Here is a 22,918-nt window from a genome sequence, read left to right on the forward strand (position 1 = left end):
TTTTTAATGAATGCGTGATTAAAGTATTCCATATACTGTAGAATTATATTTATACGTATATACATGAATATATATTGTAAACATATAAAAATACAATAATATTAACATATATTTCTGTATATGCACTACCGTATGCACGTGATATAAAAATTAATGTTGTTGTAAAAAGCCTATTGGTATATTATGCAGAAATATTGAAAAAAAAAATCTTGCCCCCAGAGAGATTTGAACTCTCGACCCCTGGTTTACAAGACCAGTGCTCTAACCCCTGAGCTATGGAGGCTTTCGATTGGCACTTCTTTCAACACGCTAAAAAGTGGTAGGACGCAAGTCATATTTAATGCATTAAACCAAGATGTTATTTTAATTGCAATAGACCTCTTCTTTCTTTATTTTATAAAATAATATCGTCAATTTAAAAAAAATAAAAAAGATTTTCAAGCAGAAAAACGGAAAAATCACTTTAAAAAGAATCTATTAAATACATTAATTAAATATACCTATATGTAAGTACTTCCGTAACATTATTGAACTTTCATCGTTTTTTTAATTCTCTGTTAATAAACAAACATGCACAAAGTATTCTATTAAAATAAAATTGCTAGTTCTTTTTCAAGTCGTTTTGTGTTAGAAAATATTACATAAGTTTGTTTCAAAAGGATTCCAAGAATTCGAACAAAAGAGAATTCAAGTAAAACATCAGATTGCCTGGATTGCAACAAATAAAATTGTTCATTTAGAAAATCATAGCGTAGGATATTTCTATACTTTTTACAATACAGTAGCGTTTTACCCCAGTTTTTCCGAGTCAAAAGAATCCGCTAATATATTTCTCAGTACCTTTGAACCGCTTCTTTCGATGCTACGACTAAATATTAAATATTTATTTTAATATTGCATATTTATAAGGAAATGCTCGCATATGCCGCCACCATAAATTTGCGTGTTGACATTTCGCATTTTATTTCGCATCTACTGAAAACTTGACATTTTTGCGAAATTTTAAATCTGCTGAAGTGTCACGTTTTACTAAAACGATTGCATTTACTCACACTATCTCCGAATTTTTCAATTCATTAAACGTTTAGCCTTTATCTTATCGTACCTAATTACATCTGAAAGACAATGTAATGAATTTAAGCTTCAAGAACTCAAAGCAAAATGATATTTCAATACCGCAGTATATATATATAACCGAAATAAGTTTATTAAATGTAAAACCACTATCTACGTCATTAAAAAAAAAATAAGCGTTTTACTTTGACGATGATAAACAAGGCGTGATGTAAAACGCTCCTGAAAAACACCTTCCATCACTCGTTTTCCGCCAAATAAGCTACGAAATGCGGCGGAGGAAGTCGATGAAGGACAGCTCGTCGTAATGCAGCCGGTTCTATGTGCGCAGCCACTGTACCTTTCGCATACCTTGGGGAGTGCATCCTTGAGTGCGTTCGCCAGGCGACAAAGTTCGCATGCGCTCTTATCGTAAAATCACTATGTCGCCCTGTTTTAAGCTACCGACTTCGCGATGTCTGTGTAAACTTTAAGGGTAAATGAGGATAAAGTAAAATTTTACGCCGGCGCCGCCCGGATAAAGTTCAACTCGTGCAAAAGCATCTTTATTGCTACTGTTATTATTGAACGCATTATACCATGATTTCCACAAGCTTAACTTTATCGCGAAACGTTGTAAAAATCGACGGATGTATCTTTATACATCGTCCTCCAGTTTCTTCGGCGAGATCGGGGAAGAGGAGAGTCTTAAAAAAAAAAAAAGAGGAACTGCGCACAGTTTCGCAACGTAATTTTTTTACGACGCTGTAACTTTTTACACGCTGGAATGATCGTCCGGGGATTCTCTCTGCAAAAATGCGAAATAGAAAATTATTCGATAATAACGGCTAAGTTCGCCGTTTCGGAATTAAAAACTTTAGCCGCCGGAAATTAAGGCAAGAAACTAACGAACTACGTTCAAGGGTTGATTAAGTTCCGACAGGGCTAATTAGAAGCGGTCCGTGGGCATTCGTCGACTCGCGAAAATCGTGCTGATTTGATTAAGAGTATATACAACGTCACGTTAAAACGGGGGAGCGTGTAAAAAAGCGCAATCATTTTGAATTTATGCATCTACGTTCCACGGAGGAAAATAAATAAAAGGCGAAACGAATGCTTTTAGCCGAAGGTGGAAACGGAAGCATTTGTTTGTTTCGCGTTATAAAGCACGTCGTACGTTTCCGTTTGAGTAATCCTCCGTTTTTACTGCACAGCAATTGCTTTGCTTTTTCACTCTCAAGTTTGCAAGGCGTCTTTTGTCGTCGCTATCGCATCGGCTAACGTAAATCTGGTTACCGTTAACATATTTACCACAGTAATTGGTCTTTAAAACTTGTAATATATAATTATCGCGACGCGTGTATATTGCAAGATAAGTAGAAAGAGAGATGTACATTCGAAGTATACCGGGAAGTCAATTTAATATCGAAGTATTTACTTTCACGTGTATCGAATGTGCCAACGTTATTTATTTCCAACGTTATTACGACTTCTTACTAACAAAAAAAACAGATAATCTGATATAATCAAAAAAAGCTTAATTATTAAAATTTATTTATTAGTATTTTATCATTTCTTATTAATATTTCTTATTAATATTAGACACAGAGAACATATTAATATGCTGGCGAACAAATTCTCCAATCGCGTGGACTTTTTCCAACCCTAAACTCTTTTAAACGATCAATACTTTACTATCTTACTTATTCGCTAGATCTTATCTGTTTTGTACTGTAAATTGTAATTTGTTATTTTTGTATTCTTCTTTTCAGCATTTTTTTTCTGCGTCTTGCTGATGTTATAATTATAATTGTTATATGTGTACTGAAGAAGCTCTCTAAATCCCGATTTAATTTAATTCAATTAATTAATTAAATAAATATTTCCAATATTTTTGTATTGTTTTTGTTACTTAATTAATTGTGCTCGACACTGGTTGATCACAACTGATTGAATCACAACGCTAAACTGCTAAATAACAACGGCGTTTTTTCATCTGCAAGAGCAATCAAGTGGGAAAGAGAGAGGTAAAGAGTCAACATTTTATGATCAAACTTTTTTCCATCCTCTTGAACGATAATGCAAGTGCATTCCTTTGCATCATCCTGCAGTGCCTACTATCAAAATCCAAAAAGCTTCTTCGCCAAGTATGATCGCCCGAACGATTGTCTTACAGCACAATCGTGACGGTCCATCCCGCCCTAACGCGACGGTTGCGCGCCTATTGTCGGTTATCGCCGATAATTACCATCTCGCTTCTCGCACAATAAACATTCAATTACAAACACCGGCATAATCGATCATGCTCATAATCGCGCAACGCGAGACGAACTTATCCGCGACGATTACGAAGGTGCAATTTTCTACTTGTAGGGAAATTAGCATCGCGTAACGCGGACACGCGTGGCGCGATCAAGGACGTGGCATTACACAAAATGCAAATATGATTTTGTTGTTGATACGTTACTCGCGCCATCGCGCGCGACACGCGAGGTCGACGAAAGAAAAATCTATCAGGATGTAACGGGGTATGATAGACGAGTCTCTTTAATAATGAACGGACGGAGGTTTTCGCGTCCTCGTGCGCGCGAGAGAGATTACGTTATGAAACACGTGCGTGCGAGGGAGATTACGTATCTCGAAAATGATTTGGTTCATTCAAGTGGATTTATGCTCGGTGCTTTAAATCGCGTGTTTATCACAAACCGAATGCGCGGCACGTGGTCTCGCATAAATATATTAAAGATGCCGTTATAATGCATGGAAATTATACACGTAAGCTTCATTTTAATATAACACGTTTTAATAACAGATCTTTTCGCATAAATATTTCCTGGACAGATACGTCAAGACACGATTAACTTTTAAAATCGGTGACTATATAGTGACAATAAAGACCTTCTCACGGAATTAAAAGCTTTAGAAATAAAAAATTGTATTAAAAAGTGAATAAAAATAAAAATATATAAAACGAAAAATAAAAAAACAGAAATAAAAAATTGCATAACAAAACGTGATTTTTTATTGAAAATTCTCAAGATGAGCTTAATTGAATTACTTAAGCGAGGTTTTAATTTCCAAATCAACTGCAATACATATTACATATATTTGTATTTAGATAAACTGAAAAGATGCAGAAAAAACTATTTGCCTAAAGAGATATTTATTTCGTGCTCGTTAAAGCGGAATCCGTCATCACGATTGTATATATATTGAAAGTGTTATGTTACCCAATTGGGCAGTATCGGGAACAATAAAAGCGCACTAAAACACTCACCACCGAGTTCCTTCGACGGGACGACGACGTATCGATCCGGAGTTAAAAGTTTACGTTATCCAGCTCGCGCGCGAGTCTCAGGGTGACTTCCAGGGTGGAGGTGTCGTTGTGCCACTTGGCGGACGACGCGTTGGGATCCACGGGATGCGGCGTCGGTAGATGCAGCCGATATCTAATAGCGAAATCGCGACTGGGTTTACGCGTCGGGCAGATTTACGGCCTCGTAAAATTGCAAAGAAGGACGCGCTCGTGCCCGTCGGAATCAAACGCGACTCCGACACGGCGAACGAGCTTCGCTCTCCTTCTGTCCACGCGGGTCATCCCGATAAATTCTCGATCGTGGCCGTCTTACCTTGGACTGCGCACGTCGATCGCCTCGGATTCCACTGAGAGCTCCACTTCTTCCCGCGTTTCCTGGGGCAGTTTCACCAGCACCGACAGCCACTCGCAGGACGCCGTGCTCGGCGTTTTAAAGCCCATCTAAATAATAATTCGTCCGTCTTAAAGGCCGCGACTCACACGTAACGTGTCGAGCAAAATGAATTTCGACATCCCGACGAAATCGCCGGATTTAAGAGAGAACAATTGAGGGGTTCTGGACGCGGCGTATCGCGTTATCTTGGTCCCGTTTGCTTTATCGCGCTATATATATTTTTTTTCGACGGCGATTCTGTGTTTTTTTTTCTCCAGGAAAACTGCATACATTTTTATTTTCAAAACGCGATCCGAAAACGATGATATAAATCTTATTTCTGAAACAATTAAGTTAACATCTTATTGTTTTATTTCTCTAAGTTCTCCTTTGTTATTAGCTTTGAAGAAGTAAGTCAACATATGTAATCCATAATAAAAAATAACAGATTTTTTTATCTCGTCTATTTTATCTAAACTTATTCTCATAAATTGAATTTTTGTACTCTCAGAAAAGATATTATAGTAGGTATACAGGAATAGAATTTAAAATCGGATGATCGGCTATTTAGCGTGAAATTTACGATAAGAATATAAACTACGACGTACATGAAATCCTCAATATTATCCAAATCCAGCTACTTCGTTTGTCGGAGGAAAAGGGAGAGGCGCGACTTACTCCCAGATAAACGTCCTCCGCCGTCACTGCCTGCTTAAACTTCATCTCGTATTCGGGCGCCTTCCGGGGGTCGTAATCCTGGTGCGAGCTCCGAGTGTCGGCCGCCTCCGAGGGATGCCAAATATCGTCACCCGCGCCCTGTAGGGGTGCATGAGGTCCCGAACGATCGCTCGGGGAAGGGTCGCTCGGCGCGCCGATGTCACTTGGCCCTTTGGCAAATTCATTTCATTCGCGATCTGCGAAATTTGCGTTCCGCTCGGCTAATGACTAATAACCACGTTGTCCCGGAGAATAATGCACGATATAGCGTCGAACGATCGCCCGGAGGCGGCGCGCGAGCTGTTTGACGGCAATTTAAAAACGGATGTGTAACGATGATTTATAATTAACGCACGTTGCACGATTGCGAATTGAGAAATTACACACGAGTCCTATTAGAATTAATGATTGACAGCGCGGCGGGCTGCCTCATTGGCTCCCGCGATCGGATCGTTCATAAAACGTTACGTCGATAATATTACCGGTTTGCGAAGAGGAAATCAAAATATGCATATGAAACTCGCGGTATTATATGTTGCGCTCGGGTCTCAATTAGCCAGTTACCACATCTGTCATCCAACGAGAAGCGAGGGGGGAGAGAGAGAAAAAAGAGAGAGTGAGAAGAGAGGATGCAATCCTTCATAAAATATCCACTTAAGCAGCGTGATAAAAAATTCTCTTTCTATTTATCGTTGTTTCATTCTCCTCTTTCGCCGCGAATGCAAACAGAACATAAATAACCGGCTTACGAACGTACAAAATACGTGAATAAAAAATGCGCGCGTATATAGTACCGTTGTGTTTGCCAATTAATTTGCGTTCTTCGCTCGGTCAAATAATATCCCGAACAATACGTTGAATTAAACGTAACGATACAACGAGATTTGAGTTCGGGAGCCACCACCACGGGCTTCACCAGGCACGAAATTGCACAGGGGAAATTATACGTCGGCGTCGGCGTTGTCGCCGCGGCGCCGATTGTTTTAACGGCAACAATTTTGCGCCGGGGATATATATGTATATCTCAATAATTAATCAGTCGTAAAGCGTAAACTCTCACCCAACTTCCTCGCGCCCGCCTGCGGTAGATCGTCCTCCTCGTCGGAGTCGTCCTTCGGCGGGCAGATTAAATTTTGAAGCGCCTCTAAATTCCCCGGACGGAAACAGTCGTCCATCGCGGAATATTATACACGCGCGAAGGATAGCTCTTCCGTCTTCGCCAGGACGCACAGCCCGCAACCCGCAACAACAAATTGACGTCGCTATGGCGACGAAACTCGTTATTGCCGGCATGGCGGCATGATGTAAGGCATCACGATTGTCGGGATTCGGGATTGCCCCGAATGCCCCGATAAAGCAGTGTTATCCGCGATGCGAAAATTGACTCGGTCGAAAAATTCCACGCTCGACATCGCGGCGCGGCGCGAAACTATTTATTATCTATTAAATTGAATATGTAACAGTCGTCCCCCGTCGTCGATCGGAGAACAATTTCAATCGCGTGTCACGCGAGAGGGAAATAAAAGTTGCCGAATCGCGATGGCATCGCGGTACGTTGATGACTTTTAAAATTTAATTTAACTTCAATCACTTTTATCACACGTATATAGACGAGATGACGATAACGATGTTATAGTTAAGTATAATACGCGTGCAAAGATGTGCAACACGCGCGACAGATAAGGCAACAATGGCTGAAATTAAAAAATACGGCATTCGTAACGTAAAGTCGATGGAGCGTAAGGAAACACGGTAAGTAAAACGAGATAGTTATGAAAGAACAAAGGTGTGTATGCAATTAATATTCATATTCCGATTTTATATTTAAGATCGTTTCAAGTCTGGTCTCGAGATATCTAATAAAATAACCGCGCATTTCGAACTTAACTCTTAAGTCGAAATACGAAATTTTTTTGAGTATTTTTTAAATAAATAATGACTGCTTAAGGAATCTTAAAAATATATATATTTAAAAAATTATTTACTAATTTGAGTCCTCTTTTCATTCTTTGAATCCTTTTTCGCCCTTTTTGTCCTAGCGGAGAACCGATCGATGACGTGCAGAGAATTAAGGCTCTTTACAGATGTGCGAAGCCGCCGCGCGTTTTCAAACTTCACAAGGGAAAATACGCGGAGCATCGAAAAGTCGTTTTGCATATATGCAAAGCTGCGCATTTAAGAGTTAAGATGATCTTATAAGATCGGATTATGAATACCTGATTGATTTTAATTGCAAAATCCGATTAACTTGATCCGCGCTTAATTTATCGAGTAATGTTTATATTATTTTGTTAACGTGGATGAAATCAATAATTTGTTGCTTAATACATCACTGAAAAAAATAAATATTTTGGTTGTACCAACAAGCCGTATATAAAATAGAATTTCAGATTATTAAAGATTATATCGATAATTTTAATAGCTTGAATATTTGATAGACGTAATTATTTAATTATCGTATCTTTCTGGCTGAATCTCTACCAGATTTCCAATTAATTAATACAGCCAAGTTTTTTTTACCGTGAAGGAAAATTAAATTAGGACAAATGAATTTATATATAGAAATCTTGCCATGAGAGAAATTCTGCCGTTGAATTGCTTCATGTAGAATTAAATTAACCGAAGTTTGATTGCTTTCAAAGTTATATATATCAGGCTTCTCTTAATTAAATTTTATGATAAGCATTTTATTAAAAAAGAAATAAGCCTTTAAAAGTCTTCTAAATCTTCAATGAAAGATTCGGGAAACGTGAAAATATAAAAAAAAACGTAAAAAATTCTGAATTAAATTATACAATATAAAGAAGGGGCGCTTGCGATCTTCTTGCGTGAAATTTGAAATTTGTATTCCTGAAAGACTGAATGAGAATCTATCTGAAAAGAAAATCTATCTCGCGTATCCCATATGTAAGAAATATTCTCTTTAAGAACGGAATTCGATCTTACATTCAAGATCGTTCGAAATATGATTTCGAAAGGTTATATACGACCTTTAGCTAGATATGTTTTAAAGCCAAATTTAAAACGATCTAAAATACAAGGAGTTATCTATGAACCGGTCGGTCTTTATAATTCGTCTTTAATCTCGTTTGAAGATCAATCCGCACAATCGATCGTGCACAATGATGACAACAATTTGAAACACTTAACAGCTTCCTGCGGAAATTCCGTTCCGATCCACCGCAATCGCTGGCGGCGAGAACGGGACTTTACAGGAATTACAGGACGCACAGTGGACGCACCTCAATCGAGAAACCTGAAAGCTGAAACGTCTCTCGTTTCGCTACGCGAATCGCGTACTTATTCGCGTGTAGTCATGTGCAGTCTGACCAACGCAACGGTGCGGACGCGGCGGACGGTGTGAACGGTGAACGACGTCGGCGACGCGGGCGACGATCTTTTCCACGGCAGCTTGCCATCATGGTGGACGTCATGAGCGAGAAACTGTCGAAAAAGTAAGTAAAGTGCGCGATGTCGAACAATATATCGTCGTGTCCGTAGGATATTTGCCGTGACGCTCTTCGCTCGGATCGCCCTGGCCGCTCGCGACGCGCGACTTCCCCCTCGTGGGCGACCTAACCTAAAAAGGAGAAAAGTCCGACACATGTGGGCACGTCGCCACGCGGTCTTGTACATTGCTCCCTACATGGCTCGCATTTTCTCGCAGATAGCGATATCTCGTGGAAAAATCTAAGCGCCGATGAGCGCGTCACGTGGCTAAAATCTAATCCCGGGGACAGTGTTGCGCAACAATTATGTTCGGTACGTTAATAACCAGTGCTCGCGACGTCGTCGCGCGGCCAGTAGTGCGAACCTGGTTGGCGTGTCACAGGACGAAGTTGCGTCAGACGTTTCCGCGTCGGTTCGCCACTAAGTGCGTAATGAATCACTCGATACACAATGCAACCTGAGACTGAGAGAGATGAGCTGAGACGATGTCCTGTTTGCAGCGAGCTGAAAAGGCGTCTCAAAGCCGAGCAGAAGGCCAAGGAGAAAGCCGAAAAGGAGCAGGCCAGGACGCTTGCAGCGGCAGCTCAGCCAAAGAAGGATGTCTCTGCGAAGAAGGATATCAAGGAGGAGGAGATTAGTCCGAATGTAAATGTCGAAGTCTTAGCGCATAGAAATTTATACGGGGTGAAATTTTGCACCCCTAGAAGAGTACCGTCACATCTCAAAGATTCACCATTTTCAGGAGAGAAGAAAAACAAATTTAATTCAATTTTTTGAATTGCGAGATAACCATCGCAGTTACAATTACGATAGCTTGTTATAATGAAACTTGTACTGTTTCTTAAAGAGATCTGCTGTGATTCGCTTGTCAATTCACTATGACACTATTCATCCAGCGATTGCAATGTAACTAGTTTAAAAGAATAACGACGCTTCTGCCCCATGCAGCAAATTTTGCATATAGACTTGTGATATTGTAGCACGTAGGTAACATTTTAGGCGTAGTTTTTATAGGCTTAATTCAAAATGGAAATTTTTTGAGTTGTGACAGCATTCTTCTAGGAGTGCGATTTATATTAGGATGAACTTGTCTCAAGAAAAGCTTGCAAAAGAATAAAAGTCCTTTTATCTAGCGATTACTTCTTGGATTTTTTGTGATTCAGCAGTTCAGTTTTTGGTATCATACTTTAATATTCTAGATTCTTGAAATCTTATATAATGCAAGATCAATTTTCTTATTAAATCTTGAGCTAATTATATAAAAGATTTATTATAGAATGTATTACTTATAGGAATATTTTAAGCTCCGGTCGAATTGGGTCAATCAACTCAAAGCTATCAATGACAATCCTTACCCGCACAAGTTTCATGTATCGATCTCTCTCGAGGAGTTCATCGAGAAGTTTAGGGATACGTTAAAGGACGGTGAGATACTTGAGGATACGATACACCACATCGCCGGACGCGTCCACTCCATTCGAGAATCCGGCACCAAGCTGATATTTTATGATCTTCGTGGGGAAGGTGTCAAAGTGCAAGTGATGGCCAACGCGAGATTGTATGTGAATGAGGAGAGGTTTGTAGCGGACACTGCAAAGATTAAGAGAGGTGATATCATAGGCGTCGTCGGCAAGCCCGCGAAGAGCCATAAGGGCGAATTCTCGATCCTACCACTCTCTATTTCCCTTCTGAGCCCGTGTTTACATATGTTGCCACATCTCTACTTTGGTCTGAAGGACAAGGTGAGAAGTAAATTCGCAGAAAAATGCGATGATTCTTGAGCATATTGGGTGGGGGGGGGGATATTAGAATCGTTATATAATAATTCCATATAACTCTATACAACATGCAATGTTATGTAAATATATTGTGTGAATATATTGTGCAAGTTGCGTTAAACGCTTTTGTACGCAACCAGGAAACGAGATTCCGGCAGCGATACCTGGACCTCATATTAAACGATAAAGTTCGAGAAATCTTTCATACACGCGCAAAAATAATCGCTTATATGCGCAAGTTTCTTGACGGTATGGGTTTCTTAGAAGTCGAGACTCCTATGATGAATATGATCGCTGGAGGTGCGACCGCCAAACCCTTTGTTACCCATCATAATGAACTCAATATGGACTTGTTCATGAGAATCGCTCCGGAGTTGTATCACAAGGTATCAAATTGTTTTATTTCTCGAGTCTAAACTAATTTATTTCTAGAATAAAAGAAAAAATTAAAACACAACAGTACCGTAAACATTTAATAGATGTTGGTCGTCGGTGGAATCGACAGAGTATATGAGATCGGTAGGCAATTCAGGAACGAGGGCATTGACATGACCCACAATCCCGAGTTCACCACCTGTGAATTCTATATGGCATATGCCGATTACAATGACCTGATGGAGATCACGGAGAACATGGTGTCCGGCATGGTGAAGGCCATACATGGGACTTACAAGATAGAGTACCATCCGGACGGACCAGAGGGCAAAGCATATGAGATCGACTTCAAGCCGCCTTTCAAGCGCATCTCGATGATGAAGAAGTTGGAAGAGGTTCTGCAGGTCAAACTACCTGAAGCCGATCAGCTTAATACGCCAGTAGCAAATAAGTTCCTTAGCGATCTTTGTGAGAAACACGAGATCGAGTGTCCTCCACCTAGGACATCGGCGAGGTTACTAGACAAGGTAAGACATCGAACTTTATGAAACACAATGACTTTTTAAACTTGGCATAGTCTAGTAATTTTAATAAATGATATTCTGTACATATAACATAACCAAATGTGAAAAAAATTATAGAAATATATATGTTAAGACATTTGTATCTTCCAATTACACACAATAATATCAGGAATATCTTTTGTGAAATAGCTCGTTGGAGAGTTTATCGAGGAGACGTGTATCAATCCCACCTATATCATTGATCATCCACAAGTAATGTCTCCATTGGCGAAATGGCATCGATCCGAGAAAGGCCTTACTGAACGATTCGAGTTATTTGTTATGAAAAAGGAAATTTGTAATGCGTACACCGAACTGAACGATCCAGTCGTTCAGAGAGAAAGGTAGAAAATTAAACTTTTTGTTAAAAATTGGTGTCAGTAATATCAGTATGTTTTGAAAAATTATGTTATTCGTGAATCAGTGATTCATTCAATTTTACGATCATTTTACAAATTTGAATATTTTAAATGTGCATACAGGTTCGAGCAGCAGGCAAAGGATAAAGCAGCGGGTGACGAGGAAGCACAATTGGTTGACGACAATTTCTGCACAGCTTTGGAATACGGTTTGCCGCCAACAGCTGGTTGGGGAATGGGTATTGACCGATTAACAATGTTCCTCACCGACTCGAATAATATTAAAGTGAGTATATAAACTAAATATGTAACATATCTTCTAAAGCGTTCGAGATAGAAAATCAAGATTTTATGAAATTAATTTATTTGTCTATAACTAAATTATTTTATATTTGAGGAAATTTATAAGAGAAACTACGGATATCGTAAAAATGTATGGTTCTTTGATCTTTGCAGGAAGTATTGTTTTTCCCTCAAATGAAACCGGACGATCCGAATAAAAACAAGGAAGTTACTGAAGATGACAAAGCGTCAAACGATAGTGCAGAAAAATAAAAGTTAAAATTATTTAAAAGCTATATATACCTAAATATAAAATTGATGATTTGTATTTCGAAATTTTGAAGTATAAAAGTTATTTTTTTCAATCGATAATCGGTTTACAAGAAAAATACTTTTTATTATTAAATTATTTAAAAAGTCAAATTAAAATAAATTATACAAAAGGTGTTTTTTTATATGTATTATGTATTATATTTATTTGATACAACCCGACTACAACACATCCATTACATGCGATCAAATAATACATATATATATTTACAAAACATACGAGAACAATGCCATTGTATATAATAGAGTGTCCCTTGTCTAACATCACGATTACAAGCCATTTTTATATTCTTTATCACATAGATAAACGATCGAAATCACAAGATTATTAATCAAACTATTATTGAAATGACATACAAAATCCACAGAGTTAATCAGGAAATAGACAATGTTGAGAGGACAAATTTTTGCAAGTAAGGAACACTTGCGTATACTGAGCTGCGATCAAAACTCTAAAATACTTGGCTCACTGTCGTTCCAAGATACGAATTAATAAACTACATGATTCGAAAGCCTACTTGTTCGAAAAGTTAACGACCAAAGTTGATTCTCACGAGTTGAGATAAGTTAAAGAAGTAACTCTTACAGTCTTATCCTTTCTCAATCTAAATCAAATTACATCGCTAATTTATTCTATTGTCCGAGTATAATTTCGAAACACTATTTCGGACACTCGTCATAGACGTACTTAGATTTGATAGCCGCTTGAAATTTCGAAACGTGACAGCTACCAATGAACACGGATAGTATACGCAATAAGAGAGTAATATTCATACTTCAACCCTTGGAACAAGCCAAAGAACATTGAATCTTAATAAGTATTTGCATATTTGCTGGCAGCATGTTTATATTGTCTGATATCCATTTGGAAAATAAATATAATTCTAAATTTAATCACTATAATAACACAAGAGCTCTAAATCAGCTCACATCTAACTCGCCGAAATATTTATAATGGTCTGTACTGATATATTTAAGTAAATATATCTAAACACCTCTACAGTCTACATTCCCATCGCACGTCTAGCGCTAAATATGACTACCTGAAGCCCATTTAATATAGGAAGATCACAAACACAATAGTGTCTGATATATTAAGAACCGTTTCCTTGATCTGTGTTAAATCCCAAGTTTCGATATGATGAAGCATACATTTGCAGTATACAGAACTTTAGGATGTGATTATGTTTATTAAATATACAATAAAAATGTACCCTATAAACCTACAAAAAATCTATTTTCGTAGAATTTATACAGAACTTTCAGTCATGTTTAGTTCTAAATGTGCACATCAAAATATAAGTCAGTAAACTAGTTTGAATGACCAAGAAAATACATTTTCTGATGATTCATTGATATGTATCTTGTATTTTTAACTAACTAGTGACTGTAAAAAAGAATTCCTAAAATGTGTGTGACCATTAAGATTACATCTGATCAATAATATATTTTTATTACGTATTTAAAGTAGCATATGATTTTTATTTATAGAAAAACTAATTAAATTTTACATCGAATCCTTTAACAGTCACTGTACACATTTGAAGAATTTCTCTTATAAACATTTTATCATTAATAATCATCACAATAATGTAAAGTTTAGAAATGCATTTCTCGTCGGAAGATTAAATATTCTGCTGGCAGCTTTTTCAACATTTTCATGTATACTTATCGATAAAAATATTTTATACTATCTGAAAGTTTATATTAAATTTTTCACACGAAATAAATTAGTTTATTGACTGGCAAAACATGTTCGTAAATTGAAACATGCTTAATTCATCACGATTAACCCATCGATCAATAATAGAAGATGAAGACTGTTGTAATAAAATAGAAATAAAGTCTAAAGGAAACCTTTATCAGCTCTCTTCATCCTGAAGTTTCGTAACAGAATTGTAGTGAGCGCCTAACTCATACATATGTCGATGATAGGTCAATATTACCTTTTTGCCATTGCTGTAGTCGTCTCCAATGATGTAGGGAGCTCCTGTAGCTTGTATGACTTCTATTGGGCATTTCAGTATACGCGACAATACTTGCAACTGTAAGAAAACACAATGAAATGGTCTATAAGAAAAAAAAATGATGTGTTACGTTAACAGTTCATGAACCAGAGAGGAAATAATTACAGAATTAATTGGCTTATAGTCACATTGTGCACAGCCTACGAGTCTAAATGTATTTACCTCAACTGCGCCGCCCCAAGCACTAGTTTCAGCCACATCGTTGCAATACTTTTCATACTCGTCAGGTGTCAACAGATCATCGGAATCAGGATTGGAAAGAAATGGCAAAAAGTCATTCATATTTTCTCTCAAATAGTCAGCAGTCTTTGTTCTGAGATCGTGCAGGCTAAGAGGCGTCTCTCCGTTTATCTTCAGCTGATGTGCCACTGCGTTATACAAGCTAAAAAACAAATTTGGACATTATGTTTGGACAAACAAAGCTCAAACAATGTAAACTGTGATGCATTCTATTGTTCCTCTTTTTTTAACAAATAAATAAGGCTATATAGTTTATGATCTTTACCAGTGACCGTCGCTAGGAATTTCGTAGATCATTAAGTCGCGCTCAGAAAGGATCTTCTTTATGGCTTCTATCTCGACATTCCTTTTGCCGAAGACGTTAAGCGCTTCCTGTTCAATGATCTTCTGATTGCGTTCTTTCTCCGCGTTTGCTTTCTTCTCCCGTCTCTTCTGCGCTTTGGAGACCCTATGTGCCGACTGTTCCGAGCAATTGTCTTTACTAATTTCTTCATTTGCTTCTACAGGTTCTGTTTGTTTGTCGTTCAGCGTAACATTAGCCAGTCTCCGTGTGTTCAGCTCTTCCACGTGACGTTTCTCCAAGCTCTCCTCTAAGCGTCCTATCTCTTCCGTGATCTCTTTCTTCTTCTTCTTGTCTCCTTTACAAATAGATTTCTTCAAGATCTGTATTTGCGCTACGATCAAGAAAAAAAAAAGATTAGGCGCCCCACGTTGCGCAAAGACTTTAACCTCACAAATCGAAAAACGACCGAGGTTACAAAAACGTATTAAAAAACAAAGATAAAGGAAATTATCTGAATACCTTGCAGTTCCTTTCGTTCCTTTTTATGCTTCTGCATTAGTTCTTCCTCCGTCAACGCCGCCTCTGCCATTTTAATTTAAATATAACCTCTATGGCCTGCCGTGAGCAATATTCTGGTCGCGGGTCGCGCGGGAACACGATCCGCCGGATCCGCGTTGTTACGGAGAACAGGAAGCTGGACCGCTCGGCGCTCCGTCTTTCGCTGACGCTGACAGGACAGCACAGTGGAGAGGAAACGCGCCACGTGATAAACGTCAACGCGCGCTAACCAATCGTTTGCTGTTACGTCATTGATCCGCAGAAATAACTGACGTCATGAACGAATGACGCACTAGAGCCTGGAGCACCTGAGCTTGGCTTGGTGAATCCGTATATAGATCCGAGCTAGCTCCACTGCTGACGCTCGCGGTAATTTCGACTAAACTCTGATTATTTTAATCGGTGTTTGCCTTGTGGTACCCGTAGTATTTTGTTTGTTTGGACAGAATTGTAGCTTTTTGTTGTTTAGCACGTGGAAAAGTAAAAATTAGATCAGAGACGATGAGTTATGACTTATGAATTATGTGATCAGAAATTTTATTATAAACAAAATTCTACCATCAATTAACAAATTAAATTAGGAATTAAATAGGAATTATAGAAAGCAGGAGCACAAAACAACCTGATCTAAAAAAAAGGACAATAAATTAAAGTCTAAAAAATTTTAAACAGCTTTTAAAACCAATTTTTTTAAATTCTACATTAAAGCATATGTAAAATCATAATTTAACATTCTGAGTTATGGCTTATAAATTATGTAATCAGAAATTTTATTACAAACAAAATTCTATCATCAATTAACAAATTAAATTAGGAATTAAATAGGAATTATAGAAAGCAGGAGCACAAAACAACCTGATCTAAAAAAAAGGACAATAAATTAAAATCTAAAAAATTTTAAACAGCTTTTAAAACCAATTTTTTTAAATTCTACATTAAAGCATATGTAAAATCATAATTTAACATTCTCAAAAATCTTCGAAATCTATAGCTCTTACAATACATATCTTATGACGATATATCTCTGTGATAGCAGAGAATGCAAAAGTACGAGGTTCGCGTGCGACACACGTGTTAAAGGAAACGAGCGGTAAAAAAGAAACGAGAAAAATATAGATTTATCATTTATTAATATCCAATGAAGGAAGTGGAATACAGTTTTGTCCGCTAAGCGTCTCATCTCCATTATCTCCCTCAACTAGGAAAAGAAACGGGGTGCCTCGCTGCGGCAGGTCGGTCTCGGGGGTTGGAAAGGGGGGGTGGGAGGAGGGAGGGAAGCCGAGCCGAACTGTGATCGTCAACATTATATACATATATGTATATATAAAACAATTGTTACACACTAGAGCGAGAGCGCGTAATACAAAACAATGATTTCTCCGGTTAGTTTTATTACAATATGTCATTTTACGTTACGTCACTAATAAAAATATAATTCTCATTACCGCTCAGTACAATGTGATCGTCCGTCTCCAATATAGTATATAGTATAAGTAAAATATCTCTTGCAGTCGCTTACGTGTATCTACGGAGCGTCCGCCGAGTCGTGAGTCTCAGGTAGGGGGGCTGCTTTTAGAGTTCAACTTTGCGCAAGCGATTCAGTCCCACCTCTTTGTCTTTAATTCCTTCTCGCCAAACTCTAAAAACGTCCGCTTTGTCGACAGGACTGACAATAATAATAAAAGAACCCTAGTTAGCTATACGCGTTGCGCTAGATCATCTTTAGTCACGGCTGACTAGTTTTTACTACAGTCCAATTTTAATGATTATTAAAAAACCTTACCGTTAACTTTACAGCACGTCTATCTGTAACCGATCCGTAGCCTTAACCATAAGCGATTTGACTCGATTACAAGCTAATTATTTAGAATCACTTAGCGCTAGTTAATAAAATAACCAATCTCGATTATCAGTAAGTAATCTTAGTCACAATTGTTGTAACATTAGAAAAGAAAGCCCGTATTATAGTATCGTTGACGCGAACGATCTTAAATTGATCTCGCTTCGATGTCTCTCCTCTTCGTTTCGCGTCGTCGATCGCAATAACAAGTAATCTTGGATCAGAACTTTGGAAAGTTTCTCTGCGAACGATGTAAAATTTCCCGAAAAGCGCAACAGCTGAATCGAAATGAAAATTCCCCCATTCGAGAGACATAGGACTCCGCGGACACCTCGCAGGAATGCATATATACATATTATGTATATACACACGCACACAAATGTATATATGCATTCGCGTATATATCTCCAAGTTTGCAACTTGTATATGTATACATATTTTTCTCATTTAATATTTATATAATATATATGTAGACATCTGTATAATATAGAACTATATTCTCATGCCATATTACAACAATACAAACAGTCAATATTAATGATAATGTTAACTTGCGTAATGCAAGCACCACAGCTAGTATAGCAGTTTGAGCAATACGTAATGCTTCCTTGTTTCAGGATCGGGAGATTAACATGACGGATCATCGAGAAACATACGATGGCAACAAATTAATCTCCGTCACCCTCGTCGCGCTTGATTCCGTTCTACAGGGTGTCCCGAGAGTGACAAAGGTCAGGTCAGGTCAGGGTATTATCTCTTGTGTCTTTAATTTTAATCTGTCATTTATATGTAACGTAACTTAAAACTTGAATGAAAATCTTGAATTTCTCTTTTGCTATCTATGAATAATTAATCTCTATGATATTAATCTCGAATAATAAACTTAAAATGTATAAAAATACCTTTAAAATCTTTAAAACCTTTAAAACCTTTAAAATCTTTAATTACGAATGATAAATATCTTTAATTACGAATTAAAACGATAGTTTAATCTAAGACTTATAATGATCGAGATTAAAAGATATGCATATATTTCGTAATCTTGAAAATAGAAAGATTATAAAAAATAGAGGATCGTTAATTTTTGCTATGAAAAAGATCAAACACAGCGTGATCAACAGCGTAGAACACTTTCGGTATTCCGATACAAGACTCGGAACACCGTGTATAGCGAATCGCGCATGTAGGAAAGATTTTACCACTTTCTAACATTGATTGTGATAGACTTAAGCGTAATGAAACACCGTTGATTATGTCTCTCCTATTCATATCGGTGTGATTCAGAACTAAGACGAATCTTTTCCTTTCCCTTCTGTGTAAATGATCGCCGCGAAACTCGAAAATTCTCCCTAATAATAAAAGATCTGCGGATAGAGTCGGGGTAATGGAATTCCATATCGGGAATCGGCATCAATTCATCTCAGCTCGGACTCGCATACTTCTCTTGGCACGCTTCCCTATCATCGACGAAGCATCTAGCAGCCAGTCATGTAAATATGATCTCGATCTTCTGCTAACATTTATCCACGGATAATGTAATTTATTTACACAACATCTCTAACGTATTTACATCGCTAGCTACAGCTTTACGCGACTATGTAATAAGAAAGAAGTTAGCTTTGTACCGCTCGTGTATGTGTCGCGCGCGCGCGCCTATAATAATTTAGACATCGATGCTTCGTCTTATATGTAAATACGATACGTTTCCGACTTTCTCAACTAATTGTAAATACGAACAGTTCTCTCGGTTATTTTCAAGAATATTCCTGAATTACCGTGTCGTAAAAAAAGATTTAGAGAGGACAAGTCTATTAGCGTCGTCTATTAGAGACAACGAGATTTAAAAAGATTTTCTTCTTATTTCTCAAATTATTATTTTTACCTCACTCATTATCGTGTTCTTGTCTAAATAATTGCACTGTCATTTTTCAAATTACCGCATTAATATTGTCTTGTATCATTTTCTTCAAGTACAAATTATACGGATTATATATATGCCCTGTCAGCTAATTTGGTAATAAATATATATAAATAATATATATAAAATATATATATTCTCAGTATGTTTGTGTTCATGGGTAAATGATATTCGTTATAGAATATTAAATCTTCTTAGAATGAATAAAACTGTAAAGTTAAATGAATAAAACCGCGTAAGACAAGTAAAATCTTCTTCTAGTAATTAAATAAGTGTTACTAAGCATGTCCTTCATTTTACGACTGTCTTTCTTGCCAGCGATATGAGTCTCTCACGCGAAGAAATAGCCCTGGAAGAACTTGACGCGGACTTTGCAGAGCATTACGTATTACGTCTCTATATTAACATTTGGCAATGAGTAGAGTACTAACAGTTCTTACGCTAATTATCTCTAAGCGTCACAGATAACATTACGTTATACTTCTCCTTAATAACAACAGGGAGACTCAGGTAACAGTTTCAACAAGTTCTCATTCTCGGCGTATTATTCCGTTAAACAAAATTCCATTGATATTTTAATTCATCATATTTTTTTCATCATTCGCGTATCAAGAGAAAAAATGTACTTAGAATAGATAAGTATCTATAAGTGTACAATAAGATTACTGATAAATTGCAGTATAAAAATGACACAAAGTATATAAAAGATAAATATTGGATATCTTTTTTCATATAAGCAAAATTTTATTTATTGGAATAATACGAGAGACGTGCTAGTTTGTATAACAGAAGTAGTGTAGTAGGAGCTGTACAAGGATTCAAACTAATTGTAAGATACATGATTGTAGAATTAAAAATTTGTATATATACATATAATATATATATATACAATAGTATACATATAACGAAAGCTCGGTAAGATCAGATTGAGAAATAAATAAATTATCATATACTAGAGCCATACGCAGATAAATGAACGTAAATTGTCAGTCTAAAAATTTTCTGTCTGATTTCCTAAGACGCTTCTGTCATTTATTTTGATCATCTTTAGGTCTTGGTTGAGATGTACATTATAAAAAAAAACGAACGTCTAATATTATTTATATTTTGACAAACAAGACATTATTAAAATGACCAAATATATAGGTGTTTGTATCTTTAGCCGACGTGTGTTTGCACTATGACTTTTAGGTAACTTAATAATATAAGATAAAATGTGTTACCAGCAATAAAGTACGATTTAAAAATGAGATTATATGTCGTTACATCCATATGCAGGATATCTTGTAATTAACTAAATATTCAATCCACGGATATAAATAATATTTATAGTCACTATTTTTGCTAGAAATTTACCTAATGTTTGTTTTGATTTATAATGTATATTTTAACTAAAATGTACAGACTAAAAATGATAAATATGTATAAATGAACCATCGCGAAATACTCCAGAAATTAGAAAAATTTTTAGAGTGATAAATAATTTACGCTTTGCTCATTGCATCTACGCACGACTCGTACACGCTAATTTCTTCATTTAATTGTCAATTCCCGAGTCTCAAAATTTTTTAATTAAGGCTCGAATTTTTGGGATCTAAAATACATAGTATAATGTAAAACGAATAAACACGAGGTGATTTCCAAAGATCATTGAGAACTAGCACTCCGCGTGCAAAACTAAAAATATTCAAGATCGAGAAGGCTAAAGTACCTATATAATACCTATCTATAAATACATATAAATCTGCGAAAATAGATCAAGGAGATTTACGATATGAGGTACAACGAAATGAGACAACAACACTTATGTACGTCATCTATAGGACAGTAAAAGATCTATAATATGAGATATCTGCGAGACTGTTGCGTGAATTATGAATACACGGCGTAAAAATCTATAAGATCATCACAAAATATAATGATCTACGGAATAAAGGAACTACCGGATACGGAACCAAGAATCGTGTCCTTCCTTCACGAGCTACCGCCGCGATTCGAAGAACGAGCGGCAGCGTACAAATCGTCAGAGTTTCTCGGTTGTTGCTGATTGATGAACGCTGGCTGATGCCGATGATGCAGGCGTGACGGATGGGCCCACGCTCGTTGATCGTTCCAACGGGAAGGATGTCTTGCCCAAGGGTGGCTGCGAGATCGCACGCTTCGCCGTCCTAAAAGAGCTGCCGTTCGGCAATATAATAGTCAATAAACAGTCGTAAGCTTTCTTCTCGAGATAACAGAAGAACGTTTAGCAAGCTCAATCCTTCCCATATAGAGAGATGAATTTCATCTCAAATTAATTTTTTTTATATGTCAAAGATAAGTAGGAATAAATAAATATAAATATGTATACATATATTCTTATTAGAATAGTTTATATAAATATTCAATACTTTATATTATGCTAAATTATATTATGTAATATTCAATTATATAAAAAGTGCATTTTCAATTAGACACATTGAATTTTACTCTTATAACTTCGACATTGCATTGGGAAGAAAGGGCCTAAAGCGTCCCAAAGTTATCTTGATGAGTGATTTATCGTTGGCGCATTCGGCGTACTGTCATTCGAGTCAGCACGACTGACAGCACGCAAAATGCGATTAGTGCGATGGACATCGTATATATTGCATTCTCGAAACTATTCGCACATCTAATTAAAATCTATCAAATGTGCGACAGAAATGAATTGTAAATCAATCCTGGAAACAGAAGCTTCTTTATAATAACAAGTTTTCAAGAGCAAATTTTATTTATCTATTACATGAATGCGATAAAAATAGCATATGTACAATAATGGATCGAAAAATATCGACTGATGCTAGTTGAAAAGCGATTGGAAGTTAATTGGAAGATAGTTTAAAAATGTATGAATTAAAAACGTGACGACAATCCGGCAATGCCATATAAAATTATTAATTGGATTGTTTTCCAGACAGTATATTATGCAAATCCGCTTCTGTGCTGTGCGACGTGTGCAAGAAGCAGCAGTGATACATCTTTCTTATTCGCTTATCGTGTCTGGATGAAAGCACAATAATGCACAATAATTTATCCCTCCTTTCTAATATTTAGCCTGAAAACGATTAATGATCACTTGCATTTACACATTATTCATTACTGTTGTTGTTGTTGTTGTTATTGTTGTTGTTGTTGTTGTAATATAATGTACACATTATTTCTCGATACCCTATACATAGATAACATCAACAGATATCTACAGAATGCAAATATATATATATATAAAACAACAAATTCTTTGAAGAGTTTGAAATAGAGTTTTCCTCAGCAAAAATTTTATTAAATGTCATGGTAATGTCTCGCGCCAAGTGTACACGCAGCGAGACAGACTATGTATCTTTCCTAATTTACTTGACTTTTTTAATATAAAATATTTCTATATAATTAAACCTTACAATAAATAATAAACAAATATAAGGAAAAATTAATTGAAAA

General features: G+C 36.8%; 4 protein-coding genes and 1 non-coding gene across 14 annotated transcripts in view; 1 reads left to right on the plus strand and 4 right to left on the minus strand.

The window, feature by feature from the left end:
- Positions 1-210: 210 nt before the first annotated feature.
- Positions 211-283, minus strand: Trnat-ugu. Its single transcript has one exon. It is a non-coding gene; the product is annotated as a tRNA-Thr (tRNA).
- Positions 284-1,788: 1,505 nt separating this feature from the next.
- On the minus strand, positions 1,789-7,326 carry LOC112467214 (protein PIH1D3). The gene is made up of 5 exons (XM_025035734.1): positions 6,520-7,326; positions 5,421-5,629; positions 4,683-4,810; positions 4,331-4,502; positions 1,789-1,861 (listed from the first exon to the last, which is right to left on the minus strand). The coding sequence occupies exons 1-4, from the start codon at positions 6,632-6,634 to the stop codon at positions 4,373-4,375; spliced, it is 582 nt and encodes a 193-aa protein (XP_024891502.1). The 5' UTR covers positions 6,635-7,326; the 3' UTR covers positions 1,789-1,861; positions 4,331-4,372.
- Positions 7,327-8,691: 1,365 nt separating this feature from the next.
- On the plus strand, positions 8,692-12,607 carry LOC112467202 (lysine--tRNA ligase). 2 transcript variants are annotated; one of them, XM_025035701.1, is made up of 8 exons: positions 8,692-8,914; positions 9,410-9,554; positions 10,202-10,651; positions 10,828-11,073; positions 11,167-11,589; positions 11,776-11,969; positions 12,108-12,270; positions 12,441-12,607. In XM_025035701.1, exons 1-8 carry the CDS (start codon positions 8,880-8,882, stop codon positions 12,537-12,539), a joined length of 1,755 nt encoding a protein of 584 aa, XP_024891469.1. In that variant the 5' UTR covers positions 8,692-8,879; the 3' UTR covers positions 12,540-12,607. The 2 variants fall into 2 exon arrangements, with proteins under 2 accessions (XP_024891469.1, XP_024891468.1); XM_025035700.1 differs by lacking the exon at positions 8,692-8,914 and adding an exon at positions 9,022-9,333.
- A 97-nt stretch (positions 12,608-12,704) lies between these two features.
- On the minus strand, positions 12,705-15,870 carry LOC112467204 (OTU domain-containing protein 6B). Its single transcript, XM_025035702.1, has 4 exons — positions 15,666-15,870; positions 15,129-15,537; positions 14,786-15,005; positions 12,705-14,641 (listed from the first exon to the last, which is right to left on the minus strand). Exons 1-4 carry the CDS (start codon positions 15,733-15,735, stop codon positions 14,459-14,461), a joined length of 882 nt encoding a protein of 293 aa, XP_024891470.1. The 5' UTR covers positions 15,736-15,870; the 3' UTR covers positions 12,705-14,458.
- A 945-nt stretch (positions 15,871-16,815) lies between these two features.
- Positions 16,816-22,918, minus strand: part of LOC112467211 (protein retinal degeneration B) — a 34,395-nt gene continuing 28,292 nt past the window's right edge. For 7 of the 9 annotated variants that reach the window (XM_025035726.1, XM_025035725.1, XM_025035720.1 and 4 more), the window contains one exon: positions 16,816-21,639. In XM_025035726.1, the coding sequence (XP_024891494.1) occupies positions 21,486-21,639 (154 nt within the window). In that variant the 3' untranslated portion in view covers positions 16,816-21,485. The remainder of the gene's footprint in view (positions 21,640-22,918) is intronic. The other 2 variants (XR_003042225.1, XR_003042224.1) reach the window with 1 other exon arrangement.

Source organism: Temnothorax curvispinosus, unplaced genomic scaffold (assembly GCF_003070985.1).
Source record: "Temnothorax curvispinosus isolate PA1 unplaced genomic scaffold, ASM307098v1 QBEX01017059.1, whole genome shotgun sequence".
Lineage (NCBI taxonomy): Eukaryota > Metazoa > Arthropoda > Insecta > Hymenoptera > Formicidae > Temnothorax > Temnothorax curvispinosus.